Source organism: Castanea sativa, chromosome 5 (assembly GCF_040712315.1).
Source record: "Castanea sativa cultivar Marrone di Chiusa Pesio chromosome 5, ASM4071231v1".
Classification (NCBI taxonomy): domain Eukaryota; kingdom Viridiplantae; phylum Streptophyta; class Magnoliopsida; order Fagales; family Fagaceae; genus Castanea; species Castanea sativa.
Window position 1 is genome coordinate 20885539 of NC_134017.1, and position 16129 is coordinate 20901667.

The window sequence follows — 16129 nt, forward strand, 5'->3', positions numbered from 1 at the left end:
AAAATCATACGATTTAACAAATGATGTCCATTATCATAATGTCTGTTTGGATTTTTTTTTCTCTAACGTATTTGGTTATGTATAATTAAAAAAAAAAATAACGATAGAGTTGTATGTAAGTTACTCAGCATTTTTTAAGAAATAACCCAATCACATTCTGTGCTCGTTTAGTACATCTTATTTTTTTTCAACTTTTTGCAAACGTGATGTTTAAAAAATATTTACTTATAAAAATAATCCATAAAGGTGAGGTTTAATATTTTTTTTTTTTTTTGAGAAACACACATACACACACAAACATATATATATAGGGGAAAGGGGATGAGATAAGATAATACACTTACACGCTAACACCAAAACTGCATACGGCAGTTAATGTCACAGAGCAAATGATAAACCCTTTCTCAATATCACACCTTACTGATGTGGGACGACTTAACAACATTGAGTTTTTTTTTTTTTTTTTGAGAAACACACACACATACACACACACACACACACACACACACACACATATATATATAAGGGAAGGAGAGATGAGATAAGGGAATACACTCACACGCCAACACTAAAACTACATGCGGCAGTTAGTATCGCGGATTACAAAATAGGATGCCTATTGATGCTCACTTTTGATAAAAGGGGCTCAATGGCAGAAGAAACCCAATAATATGAAGAAGAATGAGAGAGAAAATAGTAAAGTAAAGACCAGTAGGCCAAAATGACAGGAATGATGGTCAACAAGGCCACACAAAAATAATAAGTGACAAAAAAGAAGCAAATGGGCTGAGGAAGCCCAATGAATGAAGTAATAAACCCATGAGAATAGTAAGAGGTAGAGAAGAAGTAAATGGGCCAAGGAAGCCGAAGAAATGAATTAGTAAGTTCATAGGGTTGGCACAAAGGCTAATCAGCTCGAAAGGTAATAAGAGGTAAGGATGTGATAATTGGGTCGAGGGAAGCCCAAAGGATTTAGCAGAAGCCTATGAGAGTGAAAGAGGTAAGGAAGAAGAAAATGAGTCGATGTAGCTCAAGGAATGAAATGGACTAAGGAAGCCCAAGGAATGAAATGGACTAAGGAAGCCCAAGGAATGGAATGGGCTAGCCTAGCAAGAATGTTGGTCAATAAAGCCCAAAAGAATAAAGAATGTAGAAAATGGACTAGCAGGAGCCTCAACCAATAAACATATAGGTAACAATAATATAAAAGAGAAGTAATATCATAGCAGGAGCTGTGTAATGGCGTGGTGGGATTATCAGCTAGCCCGCAGACACAAGAAAGAATGGGACATGGATTAGGTAGAAGGGAGAGGGTCTGCACCCAAGCAATGCCCAGTCCAAAAAGGAGATGGAATGTAAAGAACAAAAGCCCAAAGACCCATGTACATTTCACACCGCAAGAGCTAAATAGATACCAAAACGTATAGCAAAATCAAACAAACGTGGAGGCAATAGCAAATGTGTGAAGGCCAGAAAAGTAACTGATTCAGACGGAAGTGGAGCATGCACACAGGGCCTAGGTACCACCTACCTCTACCCAGCCAATACAGGGGAGGTGGGCCATGGGTCAGAGGTATAAAAAAGTGTCGTCTGGCGGTGGGGAGAAAGGGGGAGCCTATTTTGGAGTTCCCGCTCAAACTATTTTGGGAAGAAATGTCCTGCTGGGATGACATTTCACCCAAAAGAAGTAAGCATGAGCTGGAATCACTAGATGCATGCCATAAAGGTAGGTAAGGGAGGGGTTTAACCCTTATCCGGATGTTAGTATCGAAAACAAAGGGAGGTAAGAGACAAACAAAACCGTTTTTGTCGCGGAATGAGGCGTGGTGTTGTCAACACAATATAGTGGTAGTGGCTGGGCAGTCGGCAGACCAGTGGGCAATCTTGGAAGGACGCTTACAATGAGACAAAAGTGGCTGAGGGGTAAAAGTGGTAAATCCTGTCATGACGGGCAGTATAAAAAGTCATAAGCGTGAACAGTGAGGGGGAAGAAAGAACAATAGCAAGAAACAGTGGTAGAAAGAAAGAAGAGGAAGCAGAGTAAACAAAGAAAAAGAGGAAAGATATAGAAATCCCAAAGAAAGAAAACATGAGTGATAGGAATAGAGGCATGTATCAATAGGCTACAAATTTCTCTCCCTCTCAATAGACCCACTCTCTGATATGCTAAGAATCCAAACTTACGCTATCTAGGTCCTTTTTTCAAAGTGTATAATCTCTATGGCAGAAACTCTCTCTGAGGTTATCTACATTGGAGATCGGCTCCCTTTTTTGGGTTTGTGTCTGCTAAACAGCTAAGCCCATTTCCTTGGCACACGAATCTTATTTTTGGTTGATAAATGACTAATTCGTTGTCTTACTGCTAAACTATTTGCCGTTACCTTATTATTCGTGATTGTATTGCTCTATTCTCCCTTGCTAAGGTATTTATGTATTATTGTTATTAATAGAGATGTTTTAGTTATCTTTCCATATTGTGCTTCCTGCTATAAATTTTGTAATAGTCATTCCTACCATGAACACGCGGTACATTCAAGACTCCTGCCAGGGCGTGTCTACATGGGGATGGCCCAACTTGCACACTAGCTGGCCTAAGGTATATTTCAGTTAGGTCAGTTCCAACTCTCCTACCCAAAAATCAGGTGCCGTGGTACAACAGGGGAAATTAAGCCCAAAACACAAAAAGGCCCACCACAATGCCAAACGGGTTCTCTATGTTATTTGTTGTTGTTGTTGTTTTTTTTTTTTTTTTTTCCTATTTATTTTAAAGATTTTATTGATTCAATAATTTTAAATATTTATGATTTGAATGAAAATGACAATAGTATTTATTTTTATTTGAGACTTTGCTATCAAGTACTAACTATTCTAACCATATAAATCAAAATTTATTTTATCCTATTAAAAGTATCATCTAATCTCACACAAATTCATGTTAAAAAATTATTATGCAACATAAATTATCATTGTATTTTTTTGTAAACACTTTTTTTATCGGTCAAACAATGTAGGCATGCTAACATTTGATGATAAAGATGCCCAAACAGACATATACGACAGTATCCTATGATTGAATCACTATACAAAATTTTAATTTATTAACAATTGGAGTGCCGGTGGATTTTTATTTTTTATTTTTTATTAGACCTTATTGGCTTATATTACTTATGATATAGTTGTATTTATATATAAAAAATTGAGACTTTAATAAATTGTACATAAACAAATGAATAAAAAGATAAAAGAAAAAGCTTGTGTCACCATTAAAAAAAAATCAATGATGCATATATTATTTGAGGAAGTTTAAGTTATTTATTTATTCATTTTTCCTCAATGAGGAAGCTTGAATTTCGATCAACTGTGGAATAATGGAATGTGTGGGGAAGAAGGGATTCTTCAAACAAATGTTAAAGAAGAAAAGACATTAAAAAAATAAAGGGATTAGTTTTGTGAGATAGTTATCACTTTTTTTTTTCTTTCAATTATTTAGGCCTGGCAAAGAAGAAGTGCTTGACTTAGTGTGCAGTGATTACTAGTACTATATATCATGCTTAAAATAATGGGAACTCTAAGTGCTAAGCACATCTTAGAAATTCAAAGATTAAAGGCAGTTAATCATTTGGATGTTGATTTCGACAACACCGTTGCTAAGATTAAATACATGTATGTAGTTGTTGCTCAATTGCTCTCTCTTAATACAAAATTTCTCTACAAGTCTGCATGTTGCATACTGAGATACTATTGGATTTTCTGCTTATATCAAATAGCATTTTAAAATATATAATTTGTATATTCTACTAAGTCTGAAAATAATTCATTATGAACATATGAGTTATCATGTTTTTGCAAGATGTTTACGATATTCCTTTTTTAAAAAATAAAATAAAATAAACAGTTCAAATGGGGTGAAGAGGGATTTGGACTTTAAAAGTCTCCATTAGAAATATCAGAACATTTCATTTGACATAAAAACCATCGGTGGATGTTTCCTTATTTGTTTGTAAAAAGTTTAAGAAAATATAGATGTCTAAAATCATATATACAAGACCCCACATTTGTATGCATGATTTTTTTTAATGAAAATATTATCCTCGTTTAACTAAGAAATCTAATAGATAAATAAAAACTAACGCTAAAACTTAAAATATAATTTGAAATGGTTGAAAGGGTACTGTGTTTTTTTTTTTTTTTTCTACAACTATTAATTTTTTTCTCACAACTAATCAAACAATATTTACAAAAATATTTCAGCAAAAACAATATTTACAAAAATAGAGTATACAAAATTTATATGAGTTTATATTAATTTAAAGCAAGGTTTTTATGCATTAGAGTCGTAGTGGGAATGGTTCATGCTATGCTCTTTTCTTTTCTTTTCTCTTTTGATCCCAAAAATTAAATCACACCTTTTGAGTTTGGGTGAATTGTTATTTTCATCCCTAAATTTGATTTTTGAATTTCGGTCCTTGAATTTTAACATTTTTATCAAATTAATCATTATATATGTCAATTGCCATCAACAAAGTTTTCTCCAAGTCAAATAACACAACATTATATCACATATTGGAATAGTGTTGGTTTCATAAATGATAATAAATAAAATGACCAGCTTGAAAAAATTGTTAAGGTTTAATGACTATAATAACAAAATATAAACTTTCAGAGATGAAAATGACAATTTACCAAAACTTAAAGGATATATGATTTTCCTTCCTTACCCTTTTTTTCCCTCAAAACTAATCAATAGACGTGCTTATCTTTTCTCTTTGACTCTTTTTGTTTTATGAATTCATGTAATGCTTTTTTTTTTTTCGATGAACGAATTCATGTAATGCTTTTGTTAATTGTTTTGCCCATGTTTTATTTAAAATTTTTGAGATAACGTTATATGATACTTTCAAGAAAAAAGTAAAGCATAAAAAATATTTCAGGTTTATCTATTGCTTAAGTATTTTAGGGAGAATTATAACTATTACTCAAATATATATATATATATATATCCTACAAAATTATTATTAGGAATAAGTCCTATGTAAATCTTATAAACCATTATGAATGATTTATATTATTGGGAATTATATTTCAAGAATTTGAAAATCGGATGGTATGTGATTCTTCAAACTAAACGCCAAATTAAGGTTCTGTCATTGATTTATTGTCCGGTTTGCTTTCCTATGACTAAGAAATGCTACCAAACCAGTGCTACTTATTTCCTTAAAAATAGAAAAAGCGTGAAACATTCAGCCAAATTGATTTTCCAGAGCAGTTTATCATCGATTCCGATTTTTTTTTTCCTGTCAAACTCACATATTTTTTTATTGGTAAATTACACATGTACCAATGAGTCTGGACTCTATAACCTTACCTTCCACTCAGTGCATTTTTTTTATAATAAAATTTCAATGTATGATGTTCACTTTAGTATTTATAGAGAGATAAGATGTCATTTGAGCTACAACTCATTAGCAACCAGCACGTTACATTGTTTATGCCTTCTCAACTCATAGAAAAAAAAAAAGAAGGTAAATACTAAACACCAAAAAAAAAAAAAATAATAATAATCAAAGATACCATAGAATTTCTAAATAGTGTTGACTGTATTATGTATATTTTAGTTGAAATTATATTTACTGTCTTCAATGTATAAAACAAAAGCAATAAGTATAGCATACGCAATTTTCAAAAAAAATTGTTACAATTATTAACATGATGTGTTGTGATTGATATATAATTAAAATGGTCTTAGTATTTGGCTTACGTGTATATGATATGATATTCCAATAACAGTTTATATATATTAATAAAAAATACTAATAGATTATCATTTTAATATTAAAAAAAAGGTATTACGCTCCCCTTTTTTGAGATTTGAGGGAATGCCACTCAATCCCAAACCTTAATGGGAAAAACACTTCCCCTTGAGATTTTAAAAAATTAACACTCCCCCTTTTTTGTTTATATTAATAACGAAATATTCTAAATTTCTATAATAATCTCTTTACAAAATTTTAACCATGGTTAATAAAAAATAACTAATGAATTTAGAATGAAAATGCAAAATTTATCAAGCACCAAAACGCTTGCAATGGAAAATCTCTCCATAAGCTATCGAAAAAAGAAAAAAAATCATACTTAATATTATAAAATACACTTCAATTAAAAATTTAATACAATAAATTTAAATTTTGAAATGGAGGATAATTCTTAAAACTTGTCTTTAAACAAAGGACCAGTAGTACATGACATTTTTATTATTAATTTAACAAATTTTGGTCAATCAGAAGTCAAGTGGGGAAAGTGATTTTTTCCTTTAAATTTGGGATGGATTGTAATTTTTGAAAAATTATTAGGTACTTCTGTAGTACTATTAATGCATATTCTCCCATCTCACAATAATAGTGGGTCCCACAATGAACTTAATTAGTGAGACCTATTATTCATGTGAGAGTAGGGAGTACGCATTTATGGTACTCTAGGAATACACAATAATTTCCCGTAATTTTTCATACCTCAAGAAAGGAGAGTATTATTATCCCAAAAAAAATATCGTTGTAAATGTCCATTTGTTAAAAAAAATTTTGCCTATTTATTTTTGCTATTATTCATGAGTTTCACTGCACTTTTTGGTACTATTTATGAGTCTCACTATACTATTCCACCTAATTTTTACTTTTATTTACAATATTTTTAACAAAATAAACGGATCACAAACAAATCATTCTAAGTTTCTAACCCTGATCAAATAAAAATGAATGGTTAAAATGTAATATAATTAAATATGTGTACCTTGTAATTAAAAAATAAATAATGAAAAAGAAAAAGGAAAAAGGAAAAAGAAAAAAAAAGAATCTCGTCTCGTTTAAGCCAAACGGAAAACATCGCTGTAAATGGGTGCAGTAGACGTTGGTCAGTTATTTTTGAAACCACCAGTCATATTTGTCCTTTTGTGCTGACTCTCTTAAGAAAAGGTAAAGAAGAAACTCTATGAAAAATTGAAAAGCTTTTTTATTTTTATCATAGGAATTTCTAAGGTCTATATCAATGGACCAATCTAAAGTTCCAAGTACATGAACCATTTGTAGACCCCTCTCACCTATGCATACCATCCAACTTGCTCCTTCATTAATAAGACCAAAATTATTATTCATCAATTTTTTTTAAGGCCTCTATTCTCGTTGAGTAATTGAAATATGTATAAGAGTTAAATTACACAATGTTATAATATTTAATAACTTTTAATTGAATTTATATTTTAAAATTTTCATTGTAGAATTACACGTTCTGGTATGTTCTTAAAATGTATGTCAAATTTCGTGCTAATCGGATATTGTTTATCATTTGATTTATAAACTCATATTTTATACATAATTTTAAACAAAAAAAAAGTTAAATTTAAATATTTAATTGATAACACTGTTATTGGTCTTCGATCATTTATAAATTTTGTAAGTATAAAAGATATTATAATAAAATGTAATCCAACAATGGATTTATAAAAATTCGCTTTAATAATTAAAAGTTTGAGACCATTAATACACATGATATAAAATCATGTGCTTTCCATATTAAGATTATGTATCAATATCATATGTATTAATGGTTTTAGACTTTCAATTAGCTTAACTATTAAGGTTTTCTCTTTGTTGAATAAATAATTTGGGATTGAATTTCGCTTACTTAAAAAAAAACTATTGCTATTTTGCATGCTTGAAAGAACAATTATTATGAAACAAACGTTATAGATTTAAATCTTATCATATCTATATTATTAAAAAAAAAAGTGTACTTGAAGATAAAGCCATAATTTTAGCTTTGGAGGCCAAAGTATAAACAGAAAAATATCTTGAAATTTAAAAGAATTTAAAAAGTGCCAGGATTTAAAAATTAACTAATGAAAATAAAACCAACATTTATTAAATGTTAACAAAATATAAACAAGATAGGAGATACAAAATAATTGTTTCTTAATACAATTTTGATGTAGAAAAGACTATTTAACCAAATTGTTCAACAAGAGGGCTTGGCTTGGACGGCCTTACCATGTGTGAACGACCTCCCTACTTTGGAACGCAGGAACATTGCCCAACAATACTCATCACACTAGCAGTCTAAGGAGCATCGAAGTGATGATTTGACAATCGAGCTTGGAACTTCAAAGACGATTATGACCATAATCAATGAGCTATGTCTCAGAAGGAAAGGTTGGGGATCGGAACCCATGAGCCACATTCACAGGGTTCAACAGCCATAAGCCCATAATCTCTCGCCCATGACTAGAGTAATTCCCTTGATCTCACTCATGAATCATGATGACCACCTTAATGCCCATTTATGTCACAATCAAGATAATGGCTATAATTCCTATCAAAAAAAAAAAAAGATAATGGCTATAATTAAAGAGCAACATGTGCCACCATCAAGTCTATAAATTCATGGAATTTCCAACAAAATAAGATTTAAAAAGAAAAATAGTGTTCTTTACTAAGGGTCTGTTTGGATACCGCTTATTTTGCTGAAAACTGAAAACTAAAAACAATAAAAAAAAATTATTGTTTACTCTTTTTTTTCCTGTTCATATGCCTTGGTGCACTGTTCATGAGACACGATCAGTGCACCAGGTGCTACTTTAAAAAAAAAAAAGTGGACGTGGATGCGCTTCCCAAACGCTCACTAAATCTACTAGCTTAAGTATCAAAGACCTTAGGTTAGTGCCATCAAGCTAGGTTGATTTTCTTACATCATAGAAAGGTACTCCATTGTTGGGTGTGTGAGGATACTTCCCCAATTAATCGGATTTATCCGCTTTGGGGAGCCAGTCCCTCACGGTTTATCAGCTCGTCCCCGAGTGCAGGCATGATTTTCACCTCGACCAAGGGCTGGCCTTGTAATCGCAGGCTTGACACCAAGTCCCATATCGGTTAGAGTTCCCTCCCACATATGGTTTATAAGCTTCTGGAGCAACCATATGTGTACCACTACTACACATGTGGGAGGGAACTCTAACCGATGTGGGACTTGGTGTCAAGCCTGCGATTACAAGGCCAGCTCTTGGTCGAGGTGAAAATCCTGCCTGCACTTGGGAACAAGCCGATAAACCGTGAGGGACTGGCTCCCCAAAGCGGATAAATCCGATTAATTGGGGAAGTATCCTCACAGGGTGCTCTATTGATAGGTCAACCATGTGATTGTTGATTCATTATAAATTTATTATATACCATCTATCAAAATATGGAACTTGACATTCTTTTAAATCTTGAAAATTGTATATGATTAAATTATTTATTAAAATTTTCAACAATTTCTCTTTTCATGTATAAAATCAAAGATTTTTTTCATAATATCTTCTTCATTTTTGTTGTGAAAACCTAAATTTGTTAATATTCATGGTTGAATATATATACTTGTTCCATAGTTGCAGTGGAAAAGTTAGAAGAGTTAGTATAAGTACAACTATTTTATAAATGAGTTAGTAGAATGTTGATATTCTACTTCTTACTTACCATGGGGCAAGTAGCATTTATAAAATACTTAATTTATCCTATTTAGAAAAAAAAAATTATTAAAGGATTTTAGTTGCATAAAACACCAAAAATATAGAAAAAATTCTTTTGAAATTTATGATTTTTTAGGGGGGGTGGGGGAGTTGAGGAGGGCCGCACATCATATAGCAACCGGCTATTTCATTTTTCATTTTTTGTTAACCTTTTTGAGAAAATGAATTCTAGGGATCAAGTATGTAATTTGGGCCAAATTTTAAATATTTATATTAGTACTTATTCAATTTGAGAATGATATATATATATATATATATATATATATATATATATATATATATATATATATATATATATAATTCAGGGGCCGAATCTATATAAGGCCAGGGGTCATGTCCCGTATTGGTCCAAATATAACTCCAAGTCTCCAACCCTCATCCATACTATACTCTATACTCTATACTCATGTCAAAATAGGGAATATCTTGCATTTTTTTTTTCTAGTAAGCAAACTTTGATAAAATTCATTTAGATTATTGTTGGATAAACCTAATTTTATTGATTTATTTTAAAAATAAATTATAAAAAATAAATAAATAACTGAGTTTTTAAAAAGTTGCATATAATCAAATAAAAAATAATTTGAAACAAACAAATCAATTAAAAATTAAGTATATTGATATCGGAGAGAATTTAAGAATTAATAAAAAAAAGATACTATACTTTATTCTGGGTTAATTTTAAGATATATCATATTCTATTCAGCAAAAAGAAAAAGAAAAAAAAAGATATGTCAATTTTTTTTTTTTGTAATCTGAAAATTAAGGGTGGGAGAATTTAAACCCAAAATATCTCTATTAAAAATAATTAGAAGTGTTAGTTGGATATTTAAATTACACTACTATTGACTCAATTTTTTGAGAAGTGTTATGTTCATAACATTTTTATAATACTTACATAACAAATCATAAGTAGTAAATTATTATTTGTTTTAATTTAAATTCATAAATTAAATTTCGTTTTTAACCACTCATAACCATTAATAATAACTTACCACATTAAATTTATTTTGAAAATGTCGTAAATATAAAATTTCTTGAATTTATTTAGTCAAGTTGAAAATGGGTGGTCAAATATGTAGTGTACCAATCTTTTGCGTGTGAAATGAATACACATGAGAAGCCGCGTGTTGTGTAAACACCATTGGTTGGAATATACGTAGTTTTATACTATACGTTGTACTATGCGTCTAGCTTTGTTAATCATGAGAGAGAGAGAAAGTGAAGAGTATATCAGAAGCCTCAGTGCATCGCTGTTTCTCTGATTTTGATGCATACAAGAGAAGAAAGAAAAAAAAAGAATTTTTTTCTTTCTTTAAACTAATAAAGAAAAACAAAAATTTATATAGAGAGGGGTGCTAGGCGAGTTTTTATGCACTTTGTCAATATCTAGCTCTGCTGCATTTGGATTTTCTCTTCAGAGTCTGAGCTCAGAACATCATCGATGAAGTTTTCCTGAGGTTAAACCCAGGTGGGTTTTCTATAAATTTGTCATTTTCTATGGTTTTGTAGCTTTTGCCACTGATCCATTTGAATGCATTATTGGGTTTTTTTTTTTTTTTTTTTTTGGGGACCTTAAAAAATGGGTCTTGATTTTAAAGCTCAGAAAAGATTGATCATTTTGTAAAGTTTATTACTGTTCATGTATGTGTTCTTGGGGTTTCATTTTGATGCATGCATGAAGCTTTTTGGTTTTGGAAATCAATCCTGCTTCAGTGAATTTTAGGTACCCTTTTGATGCATTTGGTTGATTGATTAATCAATTTTTGTTCTTGGGCTTGAACAAAAAGGTTTTGTTCCGCTTGATTACTTTATACCCAGGCATGTTTAGATGATTTTTTTTTGGTGGAAAATCAGGTGGTTAAGGGTGCTTTTATGTGTATAATATATATCTGATCTTAGTGTTCTTCTACATAGATAAGATATATTTGATATTCCCATAATGGGTTCCTTGTTTTAAGCTTAATGCAATACTGTTTCTGTGGTTTCAGAGCTTGCTTGAATGTTTCTATTTGAGTTTCTCATTTGGGTTTTATGGGGGTTTCTTGGGTAATTATAATCTGGGCAAATTTTCATCTTGATGATCAATCTAAGGTAGCTTCAATTGTTCTTATTTCTGAATGTTCTACAGGGATTTTAAATTTGGGTTTCTAGACTAATGGTTAATTAGTTTCTTTCTTTGTTAGATGCTCATGGATTGAAGATTTATATTGATTTTGATTTGACTTCTGGGTCTAAGGAACTCTTTATTCCTTTTTTTTCCCCAAACAAATAAAAAATAATTTTATCTTGCTTTCAATGGATTAATGGTTCTGAATTTCTGAATTTGAATTGGAAATTCAAAAGCTTTTCCTTTTCTTCATCACTAATGACTTATCTGACAGTAGAACCTATAATCGGTTTTCAAGGAAGCTTTCCATAAATGGTTACCTTGTTTTAAATACATTTTTGTATTCATAATGTTGTTTTCTTCGAGCCCCATTAATGGTTCTATACATTGTGGCACATTCTTTGGACTAAAGAATTATGATATGTGATATTTTCTTCTATTTGTTTAATCAATATCTGGAACCTCCATTTCCACTTCTACCTCAATGTACAACTGAAAACCTCCATTTGGGGTAGCTACATCAACAAGCAGTTTTTATCCCATCTTGCCTTAACTAGTTCATAGCTGTTTGGTCATTGTTTACAGTTTTGCTCATTATTTTAATTGATTTGTGTTTGATTCTATACTATTTTTATTAGTACTTTCATTTGATGCAGTGAGGAATAAGAGGACTGAGGTTTTTAGATAATGCTGAGGAAAGACATATTGACAGTAGTCTGATGGCTGATTCTGCTTCAGAGTCTTTGCAATCTGATGTATTGGGCCTGAGAAATATAAGCAGCTCACTTTTCAGTATTCCTGGTTTCATTGTAGGGTTTGGTTCAAAATGTTTATCGGAGTCGGACTCAGTCAGGAGCCCTACATCTCCTTTGGATTTGAAACTTTTTTCAAATCTTAGTAATCCCTTTAGTCTTAAGTCCCCAAGATCACAATTCCAAAGTGGGCAACGAAAGAAGTGGGATTGCAATAAAGTAGGCCTTGGAATAGTAAATTCACTCTTGAATGAAACCAAACCTTCTGTGGAAGTACTTGATTCACCTCGGAGGAAGAATGTAATTTTTGGACCACAAGTGAAGACCAACATTCATAATACCCCAAAGCATTACCTTGAATCACTTAATTCTTCTGCAAAATCCAATTCTTTGCCTAAAAACTACATCTTTCCCCCACTTCCCAAAACCAGGACTCTTAGTCCCCAATTAGGTGGCACAAATGTTGTCTTTGGAGTTGAAGGAGTTTCTTCAGAAGTTGAACCAATTAAAACTATTACATCTTGCTTGTCGGATACCACCAGGTCTTCCTCCTCACACATTGACTTAACTCAGACTCATAGTTTGAGTTTGATGAATTTTTGTCCTGAGAATAAAACTTCCATAATGAGTTCACCTTTGGTAATTAGTGAAGGTTCACAAGTAGTAAATTCTTTGGGTAACAAACCAAGTTCGCTTCCAATTCCGATTGGCTCGAGCCATGGGCTTATAGGTTCTCTTTCTGCGAAAGAGATAGAGCTCTCTGAGGATTATACCTGTATAATTTCTCATGGTCCAAATCCTAAAACAACACATATTTTTGGTGACTGTGTTTTGGATTGTCCCACTAATGAGTTGGCCAATTTTGGTAAGAAGGAAGAATCAGGGGTTAAATCGCCTGAAGTGCCTAAGAATCCAAATGGATTAACCCCATCTCAATCTGATGAGATTTTCAGCTTCTGTTATTTTTGCAAGAAAAGGCTGGAAGAGGGGGAGGACGTTTACATATACAGGTTTGTTTTGTTATAACTTAAAAGCTCTCTATGCCCTTTCTAGTTTACTCTATGCCAGATTTTAAGGCTTTGGTTTCCTTTGATTTCTTGCAGAGGTGATAAAGCATTTTGCAGTTTTGAGTGCCGTGCTGAGGAGATTTTTGCCGAGGAATCAGAGATAGCTTACAATAACAATTCTGAAAGCTCTCCTGAATCAAGCTACCATGAAGATTTCTTCATAATGGGTATGCCCTTCGCTTCATAATGGGCTGTGATTGCTGTCTCCAGGCTCCCATGTCAGTGATTGATGAAGTTGTCAAATTGGTGCAGCTAGATCATCTATTTATAAAGAGCTGTGTATTTGAATCTGTTTGCAGCCATGGATGATCTCTAGTACATTTTGTCATTTGCTAGTTGTGTTTCAACTTTTTGCAGTATGGGGCCTATGGGCAAGTCATGGTAGGCACGGCATAGAGCTTTTTATGGAGACATAGATATAGTCTGAAGCATGTTGTTTATCCTATAATTTTGATTAGATGGGTTGGAAGTGGCTGGAAGCCCTCGCCCATCAATTTTCATATCTTTTGCATTCCTGCCTTTGCCCTTGGTGAGAGTTCATGTAGCTGCTTTTGAACCTAATGAACTCGTTAATGCATGCATGCGGCATTTACAAATTAAATGGAACTTTTTTATTTGTGATATCTCTTACTTGATTTTTGACAATTAAAAGATCAGAAATGATGACGAATCTTGTTTCTTGATCCTGCAAGAGATTTAGAAGTAGAAGTATGTTTTCTCATTTCTGTCTTGATATAATTCTTACATAGCTAACCTAATGACAGTCTTTTACTAACTAAGAATTTTGGTCCAGTAATACAAAATGCCTTGTGAACATTGACAACCTGAATGCAGGACTTTTGCTATAGCTGATAGTTCGTAAAATCGATGGTGAGATTCTTGCTATGTTATTAAACTTTAGTGCTTTCTTGATTCCTTTTCAATAGCTAGAAACATTTGAAAGAGGCATATTACTGTTACCCAAAAAAGCTCAATCATCATTTCATCTTGTTGTAATAAGAGTTTGTGCAGAGTCTGCAGACTAGTTTGTGCTTTTTTTGGACTACTTTATCTGGCCGCCGGAGCCTTTTCTCTTTCTTTGTTTTTTTTGTATTTTTTAATGAATCAGCTTGAGTTATTGTTTGTTGCATTCCAGGAGTCATATAACATGTAGATCTCTCTCTCTATCTTGTGTGCAAAGACACGCTACTAACTGGACAACAAACTTAACGCATATTTCCTTTGCACTTCTACAACATAGCATAAGCTAATCATGAATTTCCAATAGTCTCAGCACCCCAAAGCACCAAGAACACCATCTAGTTCCAGAAACATCTCAATTCTGAAATATTATCTTCAACTTCTAAAATCAGTACCCTTTAAAAGGGATTATTAATTGGTGTTCAAAGTTAGTACATAATTTGACTAGAACCTTGATCAATAAATTATAATAACAGCTATAGAATGTCATTTCTAGTCCTATATTTTCATATTATGCAATCATGATCTTAAGCACCTTGCTCTGTCCTTGGTGTGTAAATTATATTTAGCTAACCAATTTTTTTAAGAAACACCAACTAATTAAGTAATTAGCATTCTTTTCAAAGCACTAACCTTTGTGGTGGTCTCATGGACTGATGGACTGGTGTATATCAAATGAAGCTTTGAACCCCACACATGATTGCAAGTCGGTTGTTAAGATAACATTAGTACCCAGGCCAGAACTCTTAATGCGGGCTCTCTCCTATTTAATTTAAAATAATAATAATAACCCCATTTATTCTTTTTTCTTAATGAGGAACCCTTCTCCATTTAGCTCACTTTGATGGGTTCTGACTTCTGAGGCAAAAAAAAGAAGATAGTCAAATAGTCTAGTGATTTGGACATGGGTTTTTGCTAATCTGAATATGTTCTGCTATGTTTTACTAATCTTGAATATATTCTGCTTGAGTGGGCTAGTCTTTCACTCTTTTCTCATTTGTTGAGAAAAGAAGAGGCTAAGAAGATTTAAAAAAGGTTGTGACGTGGCAATCTAGCATACTTATTTAGGATAGAAAAGCATTTTCCTTGCTTGGCATATTTGTATTGGTGGAAATGCCAAAAGGAATAAGAGTCTGATCCAGCTTACATGGACCAAAGTCTGATAAGAGCTCTAGATTAGTAAAATATTTCGGAATTGCCATTCTATGCCTAATAAAATGTCTCAACAAACAAAACTTGTTGTCACACTATAATTTTCTTTACAAAGAGTAAGACTACCATAGACAATATTTTTCATAACAATTTTTACATTAATAATTGTGTTAGTTGTTTTTTACCATTTATTTTCATATAAGCTGCGATTAACACCATTTTGTCATTTATCAATAATAACTTGTCATTATTGTCATCTTGACAATTGTAGAATATTTTATAAAAATTTTTGGATTCTTGAGCTATTGGTACAATGTTAAATTAGTAATATAATAATGTTAGTTTTAATTTTTTTCTGGATTAGTAGTATTTTGGTTGGTTTTATGAATTTTTTTTTTCTTCTTTGTAACCTGGGTAATTGGGTATGTTTTGGTTTTGTTTTACTTTTGTCATAACAAAAATAAAAGGAACACGAACACCCTCTTTGGCTCTTCCCTTGAGGAAAATAATGTATTGGTCAAAGACAAATTATCAT

At 32.0% G+C, this 16129-nt stretch overlaps 1 protein-coding gene across 1 annotated transcript; it reads left to right on the forward strand.

Annotated features, from left to right (window-relative positions):
* Positions 1–10814: 10814 nt before the first annotated feature.
* Positions 10815–14105, forward strand: LOC142637090 (FCS-Like Zinc finger 10-like). The gene is made up of 3 exons (XM_075811377.1): positions 10815–11024; positions 12320–13425; positions 13519–14105. Exons 2-3 carry the CDS (start codon positions 12383–12385, stop codon positions 13667–13669), a joined length of 1194 nt encoding a protein of 397 aa, XP_075667492.1. The 5' UTR covers positions 10815–11024; positions 12320–12382; the 3' UTR covers positions 13670–14105.
* The last annotated feature ends 2024 nt before the right edge of the window (positions 14106–16129 follow it).

Bases quoted from the DNA above. Each gene is read 5' to 3' on its own strand.
- LOC142637090 (XM_075811377.1), top strand. From the start codon at position 12,383: ATGGCTGATTCTGCTTCAGAGTCTTTGCAATCTGATGTATTGGGCCTG. The intron at 13,426-13,518 runs GTTTGTTTTGTT...GATTTCTTGCAG, and splicing joins GAGGACGTTTACATATACAG to AGGTGATAAAGCATTTTGCA.